We start from the raw sequence: 23,115 nt of genomic DNA on the forward strand, positions 1-23,115 counted from the left end.
TCTGTTTCCTTTTCCTTAAGAAAACTTTAGTAAAACAAAAAAAAACAAATCAAACAAAACTAATCATGCGCATCCAAAGCGAAACAAAAACCTCATGGAAAAAAACGTTGCGAAAACGTTTTTGGTTTAAGCGCGCATCGTAGACGTCGAAAATATTTTTTTCACAAAAATAAATCGCCTACTACTTTTTATTGTACATCATTTTTTGGCCTTAGTTAGTATGAGGCAATAATTATTTGCCCAATTATGATATCACAGAAAGATAATTGTCTGTGCAAGATTATTTTATTTGCGCGGCAAAATTTGAGGATTACCCGTAAAAAGTCTCTTACCATTATTTGCCAACAATAAACTTGAAGACGAATTTATCTGCGTCGGTTCCGACTGGTTAAGTAAACTGTATTTCAGAAAACAGCTGGTGCTGTTAGGGCACATTAAGTAAGCAGCGAAGAAAATAATATGAAACAAAATTTTTTATTTACCTTTTCTGTTTGTATAAAATAATTGTTACTTATTTTGTTTTTTCCACAGCTACTCATTGAACAAAAAATAGGTTAGTTTTTACTGATCCTAATGTATTGCAACAACTCTACTATGTTGGATAGATCGTGGATTAAGCCAAATGACTCTGCTCTGCACATATGGATTTATTATCTATGTGAAGCCATCTCAACTTTCTGACACTGTTTTGAGGTAACAAATTTACCATGTTAGTTTTCAGCTTTACAAAAAAGGATATTCTTATGTTTTTCTACTTAATCTGCATGTTAAACAAGTGGGTCAAAATTGTCCACCCTTGATTTTAAGGGTCAATTTCAAGTAAATTTTATTTTCAAAAAATATATTGTATGCAATTAGCTAAACCAGGGATGTGCAACCTTTGTCACTGTGGGGTCAAATACAATTACCAATTTTAAGTGGTAGGCTTCACCTTTATATATCACAAGGTGATTTTACTTTGTTGCATACCGAAAATACCTAAATTGAGTTAACTACAATTAATTTTCGCTTTTCATTCTAGCCCCAAAAATATATAACTATTGGACTTGTTTGCTAGTACATTTAAAATCCAAGCTTCTCTGCCAGCTGCACAACCGTTTGTCAACAGGCCACAGATCGCACACGCCTGATCTAAATTTCTGGTATGTGTTTGCAAAACAATTTGTAACAGATATTATATATCTGATGACGCATGAAATATCACACACAAGCGAAATGGGTGAAAGTTATTTAACCTATTTGGATTAATTCTTACCTTTCTCAATACCTACAAGAGTTTGTGAGATATTTTGTTAAATGTCACATACATGTCAGGTTAAACAGTTTTTTTTACATACATGTAAAATAGGTTAAATGCCAACATTTTATCTGTCATTAGTATGTGAAAATTGTTTAAAACCTGAACATTTTGCTTCATTGTTTACATCCAGGAATGGTAATACACTGTTTTTTTAATTTTTTTCAAATTTAGACACATTTTAGTTATTAATCCAAATTTAAACCTCCTTAAGTTTGATCCCGAATGACCTAGCGGTTCACCCACAAGCCCACAAAATGAAAAAAAATTAAAACGGCTGTACTGACTTAAGAACATAATCTGAAGTTACATGCTTTGTTGGTTGGTCCAATGTAAGGTATTCTAAAGAATTTTTAAACTTTTTGTAAATTGTGTTTAAAAACTTACCTTGAATGACAATATCAATGTCAAAGCATAGAATTAAATAAAAAGTATTTTTCCTGTTCTCATTTACTGCTTTTTTGTAATTATATGACAATAATGATGCAAAAAAAATACGAACAAAACTTTTAAAGTTGGGTTAAAGCTTTTCTGAAAGTTTTTTCTTTAAGAATCTAAAAATAACCGAAACATCTGTTTACCATAAATTTGTACAAACACACGTGTGGGGACCCATTCGTAATTACCTGGAACAACATTCATATGTGTAGATCAAATGATGTGTATAGTAAATTGGTAAATAGGATATAAAATATATAAAATGGAAGTATATTAGAAAGCCACCTTTCTAGTGCTTTGTGGTCTTTGGTATTAGAGCCTAAAAAAATTATTGGTGGTTAGTATTTGAGCTAACGGTAAAATATAATGCTTTGGCTTGTTTGAAAACATGTTTATTAAGATTCCCAGCCATTTTAGTCAGTACCATAATGTATATGCATTTCAACCCACTTAAAACTTGTGTTCTTTTCCCAGGGGTCTACATTCTGCAACCACAGGGTTTTAGTGATGATGAAGGGATCGAAGTTTCAGCAAGTAAACAAGGTAATGCATGAAATGCTTGGTGCACAACTCAATGAACAATTTCTGTGTAAGACTTCTCATCTAAAGATACAATCAATTTTAAACACTGTTAACAAATTAAATAAATAAACTAAAATGTTTCAACATTTACAGTTGTATGCAGACTTGGACAACTAGATAATTCTAGTTGTCTAGTTGGGCAAATTAGAGCAAAATGGCGGTAATTCTAGTTCTAATCTAATTTAGAATTATCGAGTAAGCTCTAATTCTAATTCTAATCTAATTCACAGTTTTCCCAAAATCGCTAGTTTGTCCAACGGCACTTTTAGACATGTGATCTGAGCATGCATTTTGTAACCAAAGCGCACAAAACCATGCAATTAACAAGACCAAACTACATCACTGAAACACGTTTATCAGTGAAATTTGGCACTCAGCTCCGTTCGAACACGTTTTAGATGCACCGAATCGTATTGTTTTAAATGTGTAAATCTACAAGTTCAAACTTGAAACAAACTAAAGTTGGTTGGCTTAAATCTAATTCTAGTTTGAATTCTAGTTTAATTTCTAGATTTTGAGAAAATTCTAATTCTAATTCTAATCTAATTTTCAAAAAAGGAGATGCTCTAATTTTAATTCTAATCTAATTTGAAAAACCAAAAAAAAATCTAGTTGTCCAAGTCTGGTTGTATGTACCATTGTGTTACATAAGCTCCATTTTTGTAACTTTATCTCGGCCGTAGCTTGTGTTTCAACAATGAAATGATTCAAGCTGGGTAAAATGCTGAGAAAATCGTTTGCTTTACAGTTGTGTTAAAATATGAGGAAATTATATGTCAAAATAAACCCTACGTCAAAATCCTCCGATTGTGCAACAGAAATCATCTGAATGAGTCAATTTAGCGCTGAAATATTTTTCAATACAACTTCATCTAGTTTTCTATGAAATTAAACCAGTCTTAGAAATATTTTAACTTCATTTCAATCTGTTGGTTGATATTATACTTAGTATTTTAGCTACTGTGGTGATATTTTTTAAGGATATATTGACAACAATGAACGAATTTTCGTTTGCTGCCAAACCACGCAAATTAATTTTCAAACTTAATTAAAATCTGAAACTGATATTTGGTTAAAGGCCCCATTGTACTTAGTGTATCTTTTGTTCCTCATTTATTTCAATCTTCATTCTTTGTTGTGAAAACAAACACAGCTTCAATGTATTTCAGTTTGCCTCATTTAAATTTGCTCAAGATAGCAAAGAAAATATTTTGAGTGCAAAAAGTAGGAAGTCAACTAAGAGGGCATTGTGATGTCATACTAGATCCAATACATATTGGTTTTGATAAAGTGCACCAAATACTGACTTTACTTCTGTCGTTAACAAACTGCTATTAATTAGTCATGGCTTTAGAATTATAATTGTTATTTTGGACTTGGGACAAATAATTTCTTACCATATACCAATATTTTTTTACCATAAACCAATTATTTTTTTACCATATACCAATATTTTTTTACCATATACCAATATTTTTTTTACCATATACCGATCATTTAAAATGCTATCATATAGGCTAAACCAAGTTTTATTCTGCATCATGTACAAGAAAACATGCTTCAGTATTTGTTGTTTTATCCCTAACACTGTTTTACAGATGATGATCGTTCCGAGCGAAAAAGAATGAGAGATTTTGAAAACAACACATCTGACAGTGAAATCCCCAACCCGAAAGTGAAGCCCTGCCTTGATTTGTCAGTCAAGCGACAAAAAACTGATAAAGGTAACATTTTTGTTCTGCTTTTTAGATTCACAAACACATTATTTGTTTTATTGGAGTTTATAAAAGTTTTATTGGCACAAAAAAAATGATAATCATTACATTAGAATATAATTAGAAATATAATTATGTCATAATTAATATGACCTTTTAGGAACATTTAATCGCATCCCTATTCCTTGTTTAATATTGTTGTTAATAAAGGGAAAAAAACCCTAAAAAAAACAGTTGTTATTTGTGTGTTGTCCAACTGGCAACATGAAATCACACAAAGTTGAGAACAGACCATCATTAATCTTTTGCCCTGGAAATGATTCATTTATTTTGTTAATCAGCCCGTGTGATTTTGTGTTGTTCTAATCTTCCACCAAATACTTTGGCTTCCTTTGTGGGGTGTGTGGGTTTTCAACACACAAGCGATAAACGAACTCATGTTTTGGAAGCTTGAAGTTAGGAAGTAGCCGTCAAACATTTCTATAAAACTCTAAAAGTTTGTTTCCCTGCTCTAAGGAGCGGCTGTCTGCTGGCAAGTGAATAAGCCACAAGATGCTTTGCCATAATATGAAGGTTCAATTTTTGTTGCCCTATTTTGGGCCTATTATTAAACCATGCAACAACCTTTAAACTATAACAAATATATTTTATTTAAATTTAGTGTTTTATAAAAGCAAGCATGTACTAAACTGTAAAACGACAACCTTGGGATAAAACAAGCAAAATGTAGAACATTATTGACATTGTGCAGAAACCAAATTTGAGGAAATTGCTGTCCAGAAGCAAATAGATGCCATTAGCATTATGTATAACTGGCAAAGCTGTATATTAACGTCCATTTAGTTCTGTTTTTCTGCTATCAATATCACTATACCCTCAAACCATTTAAGTCTTTAATTTTTCCACTTTGTATTTCATTTTTTCAATTAACAGCAGTTTTTTATGTTAAAGTTAAGCTTTCTTGTATTGTTTTTGCAGAGGACAGTTTATCACAATGTAATGAACATGACAGTGAAGTCCAGCATGAACCACAAGCATCACAAGCAACCGCAGGACTCATGAGTGATGGAAATGAGATGGACGTTGATGACAGCATTCATATCAGAATGGAAAAGTAAGTTTCACAAAAACTTCTGGTAAAAAATAGCTGAAATATAATAAAGCTATAGGCTAGTAAAGACAAACACATTTCTTGCCTAATTTTAAACTGAATTCTGTGAATAGTGAACGCTTATACCAATACCATATGTGATATTCTAACATAATTCTTTTCATTAAAATTATTGCTCGTATAATGCATTGGAAGTTGCCTGTGGGATTCAATTCACAAAAGAATTACAGAATTGCCATTTAATCTTATTGGCAGTTTATAGAAATGGGGTCACTGCTTACAGGCTGATAGTAAGACAAAAAATATGCCATGAATTTATGTAGTTTTTGCAATACTGTAAGTCTAATTTTATTTGCGCCTGAAAACAATATTTGATGGAGTAATTAGTTTACTTTAGTTAAAACATAAAATTGTTTATTAAAAACATTATGCTTCACTTATCAGCGGAACACATAACAATTATTGCTTAGCTAGAACCAAAAACTTCTTGTGAAATCAAGTATCAACTCAAATTGCATCTTGACTAAACCCAATATGTCATATTTAGATACAGAAGATTCATGGAACTTCTTGGTCAGCAAACTCCTCTGATTGAAGCAATGACTGAAGCAGGATTAACTCATCAAGACTTGATTGCTATTAGACAAATGAAAACTATGACCAGCAACAAACCAGAACCAACTGTAAGTACCAACTTTTGCAAAACCGCTTCAGTTATTTTGAGTTTAACTGCTTCTTACCGGTCTCCTGGTGAGCTTCGTAATGATTTTGTCCAATATGTTGTCAAATACTTTTTTTTTTAATTTTGAAATTTTGAAATTGAGTTCTTGCATGATAAATATAAATGTGAAGTTTTTAATTTTCAGATTCAATCTTCTTCTGAACATGAAACTTCTCAAGACATCAACAACACAAGGTAGAAATTTATAAAACAATCCAAATTCATTGATTTTCAAGTAAAATTCTTAAGTTTTGTCAGTAAATTTATAGACAATGTTGTTGCTATCATCTAAATTAAACCATTTGAAATAGCAATTATCGATTTCAAAAACTGGTGACATACTTGACATTTTGTCACCAGGTTAAAATGAGCTGGTCTGCAATTTAGTTAAGTTTTAGAAACTACCAAAAAACTTTTTAATGCGATTTGTTTCATTTTTTAGTAGCAATGCAACTTGGAACCCTCCCACTTCATGGAATAATACAAATGTTGATACCACAGCATACCCGGTATGTTTTTACTGTTTGATTTTCCTCATTAATATCTGTATCAGTATAAATATAAGTTTTACACTGTTTAGGCATTGATAGAAGATATATGTATTTAGACTTTAGTACAATAAATGTTAGAACATTGAAATGTTTAACGCCTGCATTTTGCTGCTCAGATTCAATTTAAAGCTTTGCATTTTTCTGTAAACTGTAAAATATTTTTACTGGTATGTTGTAAATTTGTGTGCCATTGTAAATCAGAAATTGATGGTGCTAGATATTTTGTTAATTGATAAAGTTTGTATATTGCAGGCCTCCACACCACCAACATCTTCAAATCAAATTCCACCCCTCAAACCATTTTCTTCAGCCAGTCTACCTCCAGCAGTTGCTGCAGCCTTCATGGCTTCAATAGTTTCAAGCAATGCAGGTGTGTAACTTGTAAATTAGAGAAATTCAAAGATACACTGCAAATTTATGATGTTTACTTGTAAAAAAGTTACTCAATAAAGAATACAGTACCTCACACAATAATTTGCCTTCTAACATCATGTATGTTATTTTGACCATCGCTACCGAAGCTGTTTTAGAAAATCTGTTTGAATAACCTATGTTGTCTGATGGTGTGCAGTTGGAAAAGTGGTGTAGACTAATTCTGGCATTGAAACATTACTGATTTATCAACACTAGTACTTCATGAATATCTAAAAAAAAATGTTACTTGTTGACAACAATTGACTTGTATTAGACTAAAAATTGAATGAAATAACCCATTTACTTTGGCTTACGAGCTACCATAAGCGCATTGCATGACAGAAGTAGAGGAAAAATGATAATTTTTTATTATGTTAGTTCACTAAAATAACAGGCCTTGTGTTTAAAGGAAGTGGTTCAGTACTTAACTTGCGGAAGTTGTAATTCAACTTCTAACGACTAACGACAAAACTCATTTTAACACTGATTTATGTTAAAACATTTTAGAACATGCTTCAGCCAACTCAAAAGCAGAACTTCTGCAGAAAATATTCAAAAGATCATCAGCCATTTCTCAGGTAAGCATATATGTTACTGTTACTGAACATGTGTTTTAATACATGTTTTTTTAGCAATATATATATATGTGTACTGAAGTAAACGTATGATATTATGTAACTTAGGAACGCAAGACACATATTTTAAGAGTAGTTTTACTAAAAACATAAATGCCAGCTATATAAAAACAGTTTAACTCATTTTGGTGAACTGTTAAATCTTTCATTAACATACGTTTAAATTTAAAAAATGTGTAAATACAAACAGAACTGTTAAAACTACTCAATAACTTGTCCAGTAAATTTCACAGTCTTAGTTTATCATCTAATGCTGACAAAATTACAGATAGCGGCCCGTCATAATCTTTACAGGACCTGATCTATATCACTGTAACACTTATTATTATTTCAGGTCTCGTCCAGCTCTTGTGTGCCACCTAGTGTGAAGTATAGTGAGAATGCCGACTCGATCGACACAATAACAGCTGGAACTGTATCAAGTGGAGTCGGGTGTGTAACTTGTCTGTTTCTGTTTCTTCCAGGCTACATTATCATTGACGTATATTTAGACTGAGAAATATTTTTCATCAACATTTAAATTTGTTTATAGAGATCTTCTGGCAAATGTATTTTTAGTTCGACGTTTCGACGTCCTATACATGCCGTAGTACAGTGCAACGCGCATTCAGTGTTATTTACCCTGATGAAGACGACCTGTATAGGACGTCGAAACTTCGGAATAAAAATACAATTTACCAGAAGAGCTCTATAAACTTGTTATTATGCCTGGCAGCAATAGCTTATATATTTAATTTTGTTTTTTTACATTTTTTTAGTTCAATCAAAAAAGGTACTCTGGATCCAACCAACTTTGATGAGGATGTATTCGACAAATATATTTCAAAGTAAGATGCTTTTTTGCATCTGTTGAAAAGACTTGTTTTCTCTCCGTTTTACGCGGATAATAAGTGAAGCGAATATTTTTTTGTATTTTTAAACGTAAAATAATATTTTCCTGTGTCGGTCGTTCTACGATTCTACTATTATCAGAGAATATTTTTCAACCCAGAAGAGCATTAAAACAGTCTTATATATTTCCAGGTACACAGCGAAGCACCCTTGCATGCAGGCATCATGTCCTCATATCAACAGAGATCATTACCACTGCACTGATAGTGATTGTAACTTTCAGGTAATCCAAGTAACATTACAATAACATAGTAAGCAGGTTAATCCCCGGTAAGTGGGCATTGTTCGTACGACTTGCGAAGTTCTTATAAAATCGTTTTCCTTAAATGTATAGCGTCTTATTTACCTTATCTTAACTTTTCAAATCTATGCAGCGCTTCACCAACAAGTCGGATGTGATTCGTCATTACAACATGCATAAGAAGAGAGATAACTCATTAGCTCATGGCTTCATGAGATTCGCACCAACAGACGATTGCTCGAGACAATTTGGTAACTGCCATTTGAACGGGAAAAGCACCCACTACCACTGCTTGCATGTAAGTTCAACTCATCACTTGCATTTTGTAACGAAATCGCGCTAGAAAAACCTAACGTGCGGTGGGATTCGAACCCACGACAGGTGCTTACCTAACAAACACTGAAACACCAATTTGTGAACAGACAAGCTGCACGAAAGTCTACACTAGCACTTCTGATGTGATGACGCACGAAAATTTCCACAAGAAGAACCAACAGTTTGTGAGCAATGGATTTGAGAGATATCGAGCAACAGAATCATGTGGAATGTCAGATTGTCCGTTTGTCAACCAACGAACAACCCACTTCCATTGCACGTGAGTTTCAAGCTGGTGTTTTAGGTTATATAAGGCAGACATCCCACGGCCGTGTGCACTTATTTACTTGTACCTTAAAATACACTCGCGCTTGCACTTTCAAAATATAAGTAGTGGCGGACTTGCATTGAAAGTCCTGCGCAAGATATTAGTTTTCTGAAACTCATTAAAAGTGCGTTTTTGTGGACATAACAAGTAGAGTTTCTATTTTACTGGTCAAGTTTTCTGGGGTAGAAGAACTCACAGTTACCAGGTTTTGGACTTTCCGCTAGGTGGCGCAACAGAGGCCGTTTACGGTGACAATAATTGCTGAGTCAGCATGTTTCAAATTAATGTATTATTGTCACCATAAAAGCCTATATGTTTAAACTGATTGATTTGGACAACTTGTTGAACCATCGTTTTATCCCCCAGTCGTCCCGGTTGCAATTTCACTTTCAAGAACAAATGTGACATCGAGAAACATAAAGCTTACCACACCAGAGATGACGCGTACACCAGACAGGGATTCAAGAAGTTTTACAAGAACGAAGCTTGCCAGTAAGTCGTAAAATAGTAAGGATTAAATCAAGGAGAATTGTTTGAAAAGTTGTTTGAACTAAATATATCGTTGCTTTTTTTTCCTGATGAAGGCGACCTGTATAGGACGTCGAAACGTCGGAATAAAAATACATTTGCCAGAAGAGCTCTATAAACTTGATATTATGCCTGGCAGCAATAGCTTATATATTCAAAGATTGATGTTTTAAATTTCAATTCACTTGTTTATCCTCCCTAAGAAATGTTGTTTAGAGCCCTTGACCAAAAACAAGTAACATATATGAAAAACACTAAATTTTTAGTCCAAACTTTTGTTTCAGATTTCCGACATGTGCTTGGAACCGCACAGCAAACCACTTTCACTGTTTGCGGAATAATTGCGGCTTTTCATTCACGTCAACCAGCCAGATGGTGTCTCACAAGAGGAAACACGACCGACAAGATCTTATGGGATCTGACAGTCTAAGCTCAAGTAAGAAAAAATACTTCGGAACGTTTTGTTTTACATGAGAAATATTTTCCGCGCAAATCTTTGTTTTTCATCTTTCCTATCAAAACAGTTTGTGACAAAAACCTTTTCTTGGTGCACAAAACTCTTTTCTAAGTACTTTGCACATAAGTTAGTTATTTTTTTTTCATTGCAAAGCTTTTCTTCTCTCTTTGTACATTTTTTTCTGATGGTTCTTTTCTTTACTAATTTTCGAAACTTTTGTGCCAAAAACCTTTTCTAATTTATTATTCTTCCGTTTATCTTGTCGCCATAGCAACCTCTCCAGAGCTTGTTCCTCCTCCTCCCACTCTCACTTCTCTTTCCTCCTCTTGCTCCTCCCGTCCTCTTACATCTGCTCCGTGCGCTCCACACCTCCCTCCAGCGGTGGTGCAGCAGTCCTAAGTGAGACATCAACAAGCCCCCGTGACCTTTGGACGACCCCCGTCCTATCTGGGTGTCAGGGGAAACCCCCCAACCCCGGTTTTGATGCCATCTTTTATTTACCCCTACGTCGCGTCGCGATTACTCAACCGTGAGATTTATTTTTCTTGCTTTCTATGAAACTTTTTCTTCACTGAAATCTTGTTCACATTTAAAAAGAGGACTTTTAGAAAGTTTTTCCTGAAAAACGTAATATTCGTTAAATTTACTTTTTCATCTTTTTTGTTCAAAAGCCTACTTGATAAGCTGACAGTTCACACTGTTTCGACCTTGAAGTTCTTATCAGTGCAGCTGGTGACGAGAGATCGGCCATATTGACTTGTTAGCCATCCAACGGCACTCCAGTTTGTGAGACCTTATAGGTCAAAACAGCGTGCACTGTCTGCAGCTTATCATTTATTGGCTCTATGCTTTTACATACTTGATAACATTAGGAAAAAGTTTTTTGTCGCGAGCTTTACCGACCCGGATATATTATTCCCAACGTTTCACGTTTCAGGTCCGGTTCCTTCGCTGGTTCTCGAATCCAGATCAGGTGGAAGCGCAAAGTTTGATTCTTCCATGTTGCAGGAAGCGGCAAGAAAAGTTTTAGCCTCAATTCCGACAACTGTAGCAACTGGTGGGTTTTCGTTTTACTTCTTAATGTTAATTTTCGGTAAATGTTAACAACTGTGTAACACTATACACGGATCTGTCCATAAGTTTATTGACGAATATAACAGCCTAGTAGATGTAGCCCTTCGTATCACTCATGATGGCATGAGCATTTGCCGAAACGTTTGAATAATAAAGCATGTCACTTTTTATGTACATTTGCCGGATCTGTTTATAAATTTAATGATAAATTCAACGGCGCAAATAGACGTAAAAAGCGACAAGCCTTATTTGAAACGTTCAAACGTTTCGGCAAATACTCATGCCATCATCAGTGATAACAGTTCGTAAAATAATTGTTTAAAAAAGCATAAGTCATCGAGTCAAATGTCCTAAAATATAAATCTTACTTTTTATTTTTGTTCTCGTTTTCAGCTGCCCTGCCCCACACTTTATCGGGTTTCACCCCAAAAGTTGAATCTTCTAATCCTCCAGTTCCTTCATCTTTTATCCCATCGACATCTGCATCTCCTCTGCTGCCATCCAGCGGTGAAATGAAACCCGACATGTCATCAACTCCACGGTGAGTTTTCTTTCGCTCTTCCACCTTTTAAATTGTCAACTTCAAATCTCTTTGAGTGATTTTTTCGGTTGAAGTATTTTTTATCACATCTATTACTTCTACTTACAACGAATGTGCAGCATAAAAGGCAGGCAACGGTGCTTGTGATTCGACTTTTAACGAGCTCACCACCGAACCTGTGCAGCTCAGTTGGTAGAGTGTGAGTCCCGGAAAACTCCTGTCGTGGGTTCGAATCCCACCGCAGGCTAGTTTTTTCTAGCCTACGCCTTGCCATATGGTGGTGAATGCTTGGTGACCGGCTGATTCGGTATGGCGCCTTCAATGGGCCTGGCGTACTGTGATTTCTACACTTAATTGTGTATTTTACTGAATTTGGAAAAGCCTTTTTGTCCAATTGTTAGTAAACCTATTTTTTCTCGTTTTAACAACTTTTACTAACCACTAATGAATATTTTGTTTTCCAGTGATGAAGTTGTATCTCGGGGAAATATGAACCCGTACATTCTACCACCGGCATATAACGATCAAATGGAGGTAACATTCGCTATAACATATATTGGAAATTGCCCACATAAAACCCCACTGTAAATGCATCACAGAATGTATAAACGAGTATTGCATTTCCAGCAGTTTTTTTACAAATAACCGACGTTTAGACGTTTTGTATTAGACGCCTTCATGTGATAACGGCATATCGAGAAATACAAATTTCTTATAAAGCGGCATAAACACAAAAATCATAAAATACCCATCACAGATTTTTTTTCATTTTTAGACTTCAACATACAAGAGTGAAAGTCAATACGAGCAAGAAAGCAGTCAAGCAGAACGTTGTGGGCACTGGAGCGAAACGGCTAGGTCACCTGACCGCCTGCCAGCCAATCAGGAGCAAGATAGGGATAACTATGGTTCGTTTATTGATGAAAGTCATCAAAACCAGAGTAAGTGAGGTTTTGAGTTTTGCTGAACAGAGTAAATAAAAAAAAAATACGGTATTGGATATCCCAGAAAAATTGCAATGTTTCAAAATATGCGTATCTTGGTAACACTATATACGGATCTGTTCATAAATTGAATGATGGCCCAAATGGACGTAAAAAGCGACATGTATTACATGCATTATTATTTAAATGCATCGGTAAATGCTCATGCCATCATCAGTGATATTAAGGGTCACATCAGTTACACCCGTTTATATAGAGTTGAGCCATATAAAAGATTGCTAAAAAGGTGCGCAGCAGCGTTGATTTGGCCGTTATTTTCATCATTAAATGGATATCTTTCAAATCGTTTCAAAACTGAAATCAAAAACATAACAACATACAGCATGCAGAAGTTTTTAATTAAATTACTTTTCAAGTCCGCATATAGTGGTTCTAATTTTTTCCAATTTTTTTGTTATGTCATATTATCCAGTCATCGGTTTAATAGCAATAACATTTTTAGTGGAGGACCAAGCTCTTAATCTTTCATCGAAGAGCAATTCGACGTCATCAAGTGAAAAGAAACCAATGGAGGTAAAATAACTTAACATTACAACAGCAACTTAAGCTGACATTAAGACAATATTAACGCTGTGTTGCATTTGTTTCAGATTCACCAATCTGACAAACCCTCAAAAGCGGTGCTCAAGTTTTTCCGAGGGTAAGCACCTAATCTGCATATTTCATTTTGTCTCCTTGTATTTTGACGAAGATTTTCTGGTTAAACGCGCGTAGAAAAATATCTGTAGCTGAGGCCTTTGATGTTTTAAAAATCAAAGTTTTCACAATGACTGTCTATATTGCGATTTTAACCAAACTTAAAATCAAGTTAAATGGCAATACCTGTATTATGTTGAAATAAAAATGGCTGTAATAATGTAAAAAGATGTAAATAACAGATAAATTAGGTCAACAAAGTGCCGCTTTTAACGAAATATTTCTGCCTCATTTTGCACAAAACGCAGAAAATGCAACTTGTTGACACACAACTTGTTTTGAAGTTTGCAAATAAAATGTTTATTTTCACACAGACTCGGTCCTGATGAATGCAACGTCGCCAACTGTGTATTCGGTTCGTGTCATCATTTTCACTGTGCTGTAGAGGATTGTTGTGCTGTGTTCACTGAAAAACATCTCGTGCTAACTCACACCACGTAAGCTGTCCAGCAAAACCTCTTTGTTACAATTCATTGATAAACGCAACAGTTTTGTAACGCTTCAATCGAGGCTTGAAAACACTAATTTGGAACTTGGCCTTTTTACATAAAAGGAATTTTGGTATAAGCTGGAAGAAATCGCAACCGGTATAAAAATTGAATTCATTTTTGTAGGTTATCTAATATCTATATATAATGTAGATAACAGACGACTATTATGTCAAAAGTTTTTATTGTGCAATGATTTCTGTTCCTAAACTGAATTTTTCAACAACTATTGGTGGTAACCATAGCGACAGTATGAGGCTTAAGCCGACTTTCAACAACTTCGTTAACAAAACGGTTCAAACATTTCAAAAAACTGTTCTCAAACAAATTAGTTGCATTTTTTTAATTTTTTTCACAGATTTCACGAAAAACTGGAACAATCGGGTTTCGAACAACCAATCGCGCGCCAATTCTCCCCGGTATTTCCCGCCCAGGACGAACCCCCCCGACCTCGCTCCCCCAGCCGCGTTACAACTCCATCTAGCGGTCATTTGCCGCGCGGCGAGGGCGACACCCAGCGGAACATCGTGCTCAGTCGCGCGCAGTTCGACCAGTCACGTGACATGGGTAACCACGACAACGGCAACAACAACGGCGGTGGGGATTACCCGAATGTGAGCGCCCCTCCCCCGGTAAACATGGCGAGTTATGCCGACCATCCAGTGTACAAATACATATCGCGGATGGTGGCCGAAAAAAAGCTCGTTTACCCGACTTTGAACCCCGAACCCCGCTCAACTGGGACTTATATGATGCTGCAGAACCCCACTCTCATGTCACAAGCGATGTCGGGCTCACAGGGTCCCTCTAGTGGCTTGGGAGGACACTTGGATTTGATGAAGAAGTTGGGAGGAAGCGATGAGGAAGGTTTCATCCACATCCGACCTGGGTAAGTTTGGGATTCGATCAGATTCGCAACAATTCAAAGCTGCTTGAAACTACCTTCGTGATCTTTGAAAAAACTTGATACAAGCTTAAAGTAACTATGCCGTAAAGTGTGTTAAAGTTTCCCATACCGAATGAGCTCGGTCTTAGGATCAACAAAATAACAATTCTGTGTTTATTTCTTCACCAGAATGACATGCATGCGTCGTGATTGCAAATATATGATGCAGAATCACTGGCACTGCACTCTGAACCGGTGCAGATACGTTTGCAAGTCGCTCGGCAAAGCTCAAACGCACAGGTATGTTATGTGTCATGCAGTGGTGGGGTTCAATTTTTTTGTCACCCGGTTTTATCACAAAAGCCATATTTTTCGGCCGGTTCTGTTACAAAAAGTCCATTGACAGTAACCAGTAATGCTAACCGGTTCGCTGGTCACATAAAATTTCGTGAGACGGTTCTGTACCGACTGAAACCCAGTCACCGGGTTTTTTACCTGGTTAGCTCATAGCTACAGCGAAAAAAACATAGTTTATGACGTCATTGTTTTGGGGCTCAAAAATACGTAACACAAGCATAGGGCATAAATAACTTGAACTTTAATAACTTGAACTTTAAATAAACAATATCGTAATTGTCCTGTTTTGTTTGTTTTCATCCAGACAAGCCCACGACAGTTTGGAAGCTTATGCAAAAGCGGCAAAAGAATGTTTTCGAAGCTACACAGTGAAGAAGATGTGTCCTAACCCGGTAAGCTAATGTTGCGTGTTTCTGTATTTAATAAATCCATCAAATTGAAACTATGTGCTAGTGCTAAGCTGCTGTTTCATCGACTTTTATCCTCCTGTTTTAGGGCCCAATTACTAAATATGTGACCCGTTTTACACACCTAAGGCTAGACTTTTGCAGCCTACGCCTTGCCATGTGGTGGTGAATGCTTGGTGACCGGCTGATTCGGTATGGCGCCTTCAATGGGGCTGGCGTACTGTGATCTATACAAGTCTAAGAGCTTTAAAACATTGTCGACCCTGTTAGTGAAATTCCAGCGAGTCGACTTAACACGAAATTGTATTCAGAGTTGCGAGTTTCGGTTGAGGGGGCATTACCACTGCTTGAAACCCGGTTGTCAGTTCGTTACCATAGGAACGTCGAAACTTCCCTGGCACATGAAGAAGCATGAGAAGATTGCCAGAAGAGAGGCGAGCGGATTTAAATATTACACAAAGAAGGAGCAATGCGGAAGATATGGTGGGTTTTTATGTGGTGTAAATTTGCAAAACTAAACAGCGAAAATGTTCCCTTTAATGGTTGGGACCATATTTTAATAATTTTAATAATTTAATTCATTATTAGCTTTTTAAATGCTGCAACTTTGGAAAACAAAACGGCAAAAACATTTCCTTTTCATCAATTGAACCTCAATTAACCTTTTGTTTGTCTTCAAGAGATTAAATTATTCTTTCAAATGTTCCAATTTTGCAAAATAAAACGGCGAAAATCTTTCCTTTATTGCTTAGTGTGGTTGGGACCTTGTTTTAATAATTGTAACATTTAAACTACACCTTTTGTTTGTCTTCAAGAGATAAAACAATTCGTTAGCTGTCTCAAATTGTAACTTATACATTGTTTTTTAAGCAAATTAAAGATTGAAAAAGTTACGTGGTTAACTATTGGTTTTTGGTTTTTACCACATTCCGATACTTAGACACAATATATACCTAAGCGATATATTTTGTTTAAAAGTATTTTATTTTAGCAAACTGTACATTTTTTGTTTCGTAGATTGCAAGTACAACGGATTGTTCAGTCATTATCACTGCATAAGAGCCGGTTGTGCTTTTGCTTTCCAATATAAACATCAGATGTCAACTCACGTGAGAAAACATCTGCGCAGAATGTTGGGGAGGAGTTACAACGGAATGGGTGAGATACAGAAATAAATAATTGTACACAAACTAACAAAATAACAACACGTTGAGATAAAAGTATGTACGTACACACACGCGCGCATACAAAAACATTCACGAAAAAGCTACACACAAAAAAACATACAAACATACAAAAAGAATCAACAGAAGAATCAGTTTGCTTGTGGTGCTAGCAAAGTTTCATTAATTGCTCTGAAGAAGCCCTACCGTTCTGGGAGGCAAACCGACAGCAAAAATACAAGTTCTTGAAACAACAACTATAGTATTTTGTTTAGCATTACACCAATTGAACGAAAAAAATTTTTAAATATGCAACCTGGTGGACGAAACGCTTGTTCGGTATTCTCTATACTTACACACATACACAAAACACAGAAAATGCGCTGAAAGTTAATCGAAGCCGAACAAGTATGACGCATAGAGTTTGAAGATTTCTACTAATATTGCAGATATGACGTCAGACACGACTGACATCGACCACAGCAACGTCGATTCCGGCGACGACTCTCTACCGCTAATAGTGGACGAAGCGGACGAGATCGAGCAGCGTCCGGGCGTTGCCATGGATACGAGCCAGGTACTGACAGAAGAAATTGAAAATCTTTGCCTGAAAATTACCACGAAACAGTCGACAACATAATACAAAGTTCCATCACATCAACCTGATAAAAGTTTAAAATATTCAATATTTTTTTACAGGCGACTGCGTCATCAGTGACGACATCGTCGTTTCCACAGAAACCGTCGAATTTCATGCATGAGTTGAGCCGACCTCAGCTAGCGATGTTGGAGCAAATATCAAAAGGTTGGGGATCGAAATATTTCACTTATTTCGCTTCGACCGAGACGAGCTCGCTCACCACAAACATTTCACTTACAGGGAGACAATCTTTGGCGCCAACTAGCGGAGATATGGGCTCCCCCCGACCTGTGACGAGTCTTCACTCTACGTCACTTCCTCCCCAACTTGAAAACAACGATCTTTCGTCGGATGAGGGCGTGCTGGATTTACGAGCAAATTATCCCGACACCGATTCAAACAGCAACGAATCCAACTCGAGTGAGTATTGGAGCGATAAGTTTTCTATGGAAAACAGCAACACAATATATTCTCCACACACGATTTCTCTGGCAGTTTTGATTTTACCAAGCTACTTTTCATGTCCGTGTGTATTGTAGCCAGCACTTTTAGCTAAAAAATATTTGAACGAAAACGCCCAAGTAGCACCAGGCGAACCATTGGTACCAAGCAATTAAAGTATCGCGGTGAACCTTGCTCTAATCCTACTTTGTAAGTACCGTTTTCGCATTAGGTCTTAGTTTATCTAACTAAATTTATGGCAGAAATACAGTTGAAAAGTTTTGTTCCATTCCAACACATTCTCTTGTGTTTTTCTGATCTAAACAAAACTGTTTGAACGTAATTTCAGAATTCTCGAACGACATGCCGTCGACAAAGGGTGCTTCCCCTGAAAAAATACCGGAAGAGGATGGGAGTTCGTTTCATTTTTCTGACCCGGAAGTTGTCAACAGGTGAGGAGAAATTTCTCACCGACTTGTTTCGTAACCTGAACTTTTCCCGCCGATTTCGTTTTGATGCAAAAAGTTTAAATATCAGGAAAAAAGTTGAATTTATTAAAGTTTAAAGCGAGCAAAAAAGTTTCACAAAGTTGGAACATAAACCAGAGAAAATAGTTGATTTTCTCCGCATCAAATGGTTCAAAGTGTTTAGAATAAATTTGTTGATAAACTAGCAAAAGAACAGTCAAAGCTTGATAACTCAAAAATTCAGTTCCTTCTCAAAAGTCAAACGAATTTGTTTTTCGGTTTCCTTTTTTTTGAAACCTTAGCTAGGATTTCCCAAAATAAAAAATAAAAATACTTTGTTAAGTTTTACGTCACTATTTGTAATCATGACGTCATCGTAGTATTACGTAACAGTTGAAACTCTTAAATAAAGTGAAAGATTTTTTGTTGAACAGATTCGTTCCGAAACCGAACGACGAGAATCCATCGATGTTCGCCAAATTCCGAATCAATAATGACGTCATAGAGGGATTTCGAAGGTTCGAGTCTTCGGAGAACTGTGGCGACACCCAGTGTCCGCATGTGTTCAAAGTACGTCATAAATCATTCATAGAAATCGGTGTCGTGTAAATAAGTATTTATTCAACATAAAAAATGTGGGTAGTGAAAGTAAAAATTGGTCATCTTGACAAAATTCGAGGGTAAAAGATAATTGAGAATATATCCTCCTTTCTGGTGATGAAAGCCTGCTATAATCTCTTTCCCACTCGCAGGTTTCGCATTATCACTGCACGAGGGACGGGTGCATGTACAGATTCACAGGTCGCACTCACATGTTCAAACATCAGCAGCATCATGAACGTGTGGCCGGGTTGGTGAGAGACGACTTTAAGCGGTTCAAGACAACACAGGATTGTGAAGTAGATGGTTGCCAGTACAGAAGCACCAGCACACATTTCCACTGTCTCAGATGCCAGTTTAAGTGAGTTCATTCCGCAGTCAATATTTTGCTACCTACGAGCCTAATTCTAATTTATGGTCGTATTTCGCTGCACGAAGCTCGTTAGGAATCCCGCTTAAATCGTCTTTATTAGAATTTTCTCTTTGCTTGGAACAAACTTTGTATTGTGACGTGACAGGTGTACAGACAGTGCGAAAGTTGGTACCCATCGACGTCAACACGTTAAAGCTGATACACTTGAACAATCCGGTTTCGAGAGATTCAGAGGGAAGGAGGATTGTATGCGGGACACGTGCAAGTACAGGTAACAATCACCATCTGTGATGTCATAACCCAGAGGAAATTCTGTATGACAGCATCAAGCTAATAAATGATAAGTAACAGCAAACGGTGAAAACTTTTTCAACCTACAAGGTTTCATGTAAAAGTAGTTTTCTGGCAGAAGAGCATGTTTCTAAAATACCACAACATGGTCCTATCGGGTCGGTTTTAATCCCAGCTTTAATTGTGGTCGATTGTATCAGTTGGCGGTCGATTACGTCACAATAATATGACGTTGAAACTGTGAAATAATAATTGAAATTTCGACAGACACAGGAATACTTCCCACTTTCACTGTCTCCAACCGGGCTGTACTTATTCGGTGGTCGGTCTGTCCGGCATAGAACAACACGCCAACAAACATAAGAGAGGAATTCTACTCGCTCAAGTCTGCACAAAAGCCGGGTACGTCATTGCCATGTTACGTCATATTGCTATGGAAACAAGCACGGTTAGAGAAAAATATCGCAACTTTTGATGTTTTTTTCGCAGACAAGACATTGAATACAGCAACATGTCGCAAGCCCGAATTCCGCTGAATCATGCTGACTCAGCATTTAGCGCCCCCAACTCAAGCGGTGTCTACCCACAATTCAACGCAGAGTCGTACGCTCGAGTGAGCACTCATAGCAGCCCCGTTCCGGATGAACGAGCATCGCCACAGTTCAATGCTTCTGCCGTTGTGACGCAGCAGTTTAATCCTAGTCTCATGCAAGGAAACGCAGCCTCTAGTGTGGCGATGGACCTCTCTGATTCGCTCAATCTGTCTGTCAATCAAAATCACCAGGGCGGGGTTACAAGCGTGATGACCGGTTACCATGCAGGCATTGGACTTTCCTAACTTTCCTAGTTTTTATTTTTCCCGTAGATTAAATCGTTTTTCTCCCGTGAAAGATTTTTGCGCTTGTTATAGTTTGGTGGTTAGAGTTTTATCGTTGTTGGATCGAGTTTCTTTTCACTTTATAGCGACTTGCCTCCCGCTTCTTGTGGCGAATTCTTTTATCCAAGGCATCTTGCCCCAAACATTGCGTATTTTATCGCCAAGCGCTTGTTTATGCAAAAGCCCGCAGCTTTTAACTTTTATGCAGCATGCTTTTGACCGCGAGTAACCTCGGCGGCGGTGAACTCTTCTGTACGGGGTCAACGACCTTCTGTAACCTTTTATCAGCTCGTTTTTAGCATCGAATAAACAGCAGCCTGTTTTTTTGCGCAACATCCTTCTATGAAGTCATAGTGTTCGATTGAAAGCCATAATCTGTACATTGTTGTGTCAAACACAATGCTCTGTGTGACGTTACAACGGCATCCTGCCTACCGTGCTCATTTTTTGTTTATTTATTTAATTACTTCGTACTTTTGTAGTGTGCAGCATGTAACTGTGTTCGTCACGTACTTCTGTTTTTTTTTACTGGGAACCTGTTTTTGGCGGGAACCTCTGTTATTGGTCAAATTTTTGACCAATCGAGATCACGATACAGTCGCTCAGGTGCGCAGCATAGTGTCCATACTGTGAACAATAAAACCGTTCGAACACCTGCTAATGACCTATATGACGTCAGCAAACGAATAAACGCCGATTGTGAACACGAAGTGAAATTTCCTTGCATTTATTATGATCACTATTTTTTGTTTGTGATTCTTTTCAACCAAAAACTTTTGAGTTCTTGTCGATATATGACGTCATCGATCAGGTACGTGTTTATGACGTCATGTGTGTGACGTCATGGACCGTGTTCCATCTTCAAATACATAAATCCTTTTTTATCCGACTCGAGTGCTTCATCAACCCCTGCGTGCTACGTAATACATTAATGACGTACTCGCATTATGACGTCTGGCTGTGACGTAACAAACTGTGTAGTGTGACGTTTTATCGCGTGTGTGCCCATAGTAATAATATATCAATATTTAGCGGCTGTACTTTTTGGATTGTTGTCGTTGTTTTCACTTTGGTTGGTGCCTCTTAGTAGAGGGAGTTGACTCGATCGTTGTGTGTCTAGCGAACAAATTCTGGATTTGTGCATTTTCTCTATGCATATGTACATAAACAACATATTGGTCACTCCGGCAATAAAATGCATGCGTGATTGGGAATTGGTTTGAGTAAAGTGATTTATAGATTGGGTGATACAGGCTAATATTAAGAACGTTTGTCAAATATGGCAACTAAGAAACCGCACTGGTGTTTTCCGTGTACGCTGTTTTATTTGGTGAACAGAACTTACGGGTTCAACCACCGTTGTAGGTAACCGCCTGTCTTATAAAACATACCTAATACATTGTAAGCATCATTCAAATAACTGAAAACGTGACTCGATAATTGTGGTTGTGGTCAATCGCATAAATTGCTAGTTGCACTGAAAAACTGCAGCGATACAAGCCTACATTTAAAATATCAGATCAACGTTATATTTTTACGATTTTGATTGACCTTGATTTAAAGATGAGGTAGCAGGCAAAACCTGTGAAAATTAAACATTTCAGCAACAAGCCACTCAAAATCGGGTAACTAAAAACATTGTTAGGCTTAAAACAGGAAAAATCGTAAGCCTATACTATATTCAAATACTGTTTTCTTTTAAGCGGTATGTAGAAATCTGAGTCAAACAGAAACTAGAAAATGAACGATACAGATTGAATTTTGCCAAATATATCAATACCGTAAAGTTATTTTTTACCGTTGCATTTATATTATTTATTCATGTACTCTATTTTTTACGAAATCATATATCTGTCTTTTTTTTAGTGATTGCGTTGACCTTATCTTCGTCTTTTTTTTATCACTGCTTTAATATTTTGCTTCGTTTTTAAGATTTTCCGCATTTTATTGATGTCTTACAGCCATTGTGTCTGTTTACGATAAAGTAATCAAACAACATTTGCAAACACACAAAAAAACAATCTGTTTAGTCCATGTTTTTGCAAAAGTAACAACGGGCCGTTGTTTAAAGCTTGAAGTAAACTATGCTCCGTAGATTTACCTTCCCCGAATGTTCGCCGTAGAAACAACACTTTGGTTTATTGTAAACAAAATAAAATTCTGTGAGCTGCGTAACTGACATGGTAGAGCTACTAACACCATGACGAGAATCTACCCCCAAATTTGATTTGTTATATCTCCACAAATGCTCACGGTTAGGGCTATTAGGGTCGGGGTAAAGTATTAGCACTTAAAATTCAATAAAACTAACCCAAAAAATTAGTTACTAATGTAAAAATTTTATGAAAATATTTCCCAACCCATTTATAACCGCTAAATAAAAATTCAGCTCTTTACGCCCCCTTGTGAAAGCGAAGTTCTGATTCTCGTTGTGGTGTTAGTAGCTCTACCAACTTACATGGGATAAATTACCGATGCGTTAAGTGCCGGATACCATGGGAATTGCAACGACGAGGAATGTGACGTCACGCACCTCGCGCAAAAAATCCAATAAATTAGGCCTGAAGTAAACCTGCTTAACGTATG

The 23,115-nt window shown here is 36.7% G+C and overlaps 2 protein-coding genes across 4 annotated transcripts in view; one reads left to right on the forward strand and one right to left on the reverse strand.

Annotated features, from left to right (window-relative positions):
* LOC145228655 (uncharacterized) overlaps window positions 1-23,115 on the reverse strand; it is a 91,540-nt gene that overhangs the window by 15,532 nt on the left and 52,893 nt on the right. The gene's annotated exons all lie outside the window — the stretch shown is intronic.
* LOC145228582 (zinc finger protein castor homolog 1-like) lies at window positions 540-21,743 on the forward strand. 3 transcript variants are annotated; one of them, XM_080093697.1, is made up of 37 exons: window positions 540-693; window positions 2,210-2,278; window positions 3,916-4,041; window positions 5,011-5,146; window positions 5,691-5,826; window positions 6,010-6,059; window positions 6,307-6,373; window positions 6,668-6,785; window positions 7,337-7,407; window positions 7,799-7,896; window positions 8,223-8,291; window positions 8,488-8,578; window positions 8,730-8,894; window positions 9,019-9,191; window positions 9,606-9,731; window positions 10,052-10,203; window positions 11,162-11,281; window positions 11,692-11,839; window positions 12,304-12,373; window positions 12,615-12,780; window positions 13,286-13,356; window positions 13,434-13,483; window positions 13,854-13,976; window positions 14,386-14,916; window positions 15,103-15,213; window positions 15,575-15,662; window positions 15,989-16,160; window positions 16,695-16,835; window positions 17,290-17,417; window positions 17,540-17,645; window positions 17,721-17,900; window positions 18,271-18,373; window positions 18,823-18,958; window positions 19,141-19,349; window positions 19,507-19,632; window positions 19,920-20,054; window positions 20,142-21,743. In XM_080093697.1, the coding sequence occupies exons 3-37, from the start codon at window positions 3,942-3,944 to the stop codon at window positions 20,488-20,490; spliced, it is 4,815 nt and encodes a 1,604-aa protein (XP_079949823.1). In that variant the 5' UTR covers window positions 540-693; window positions 2,210-2,278; window positions 3,916-3,941; the 3' UTR covers window positions 20,491-21,743. The 3 variants fall into 3 exon arrangements, with proteins under 3 accessions (XP_079949823.1, XP_079949825.1, XP_079949824.1); XM_080093699.1 differs by having other exon boundaries at window positions 6,310-6,373; XM_080093698.1 differs by lacking the exon at window positions 540-693 and adding an exon at window positions 1,122-1,142.

The sequence above is a fragment of the Phallusia mammillata genome, chromosome 5 (genome assembly GCF_965637545.1).
Source record: "Phallusia mammillata chromosome 5, kaPhaMamm4.hap1.1, whole genome shotgun sequence".
Lineage (NCBI taxonomy): Eukaryota > Metazoa > Chordata > Ascidiacea > Phlebobranchia > Ascidiidae > Phallusia > Phallusia mammillata.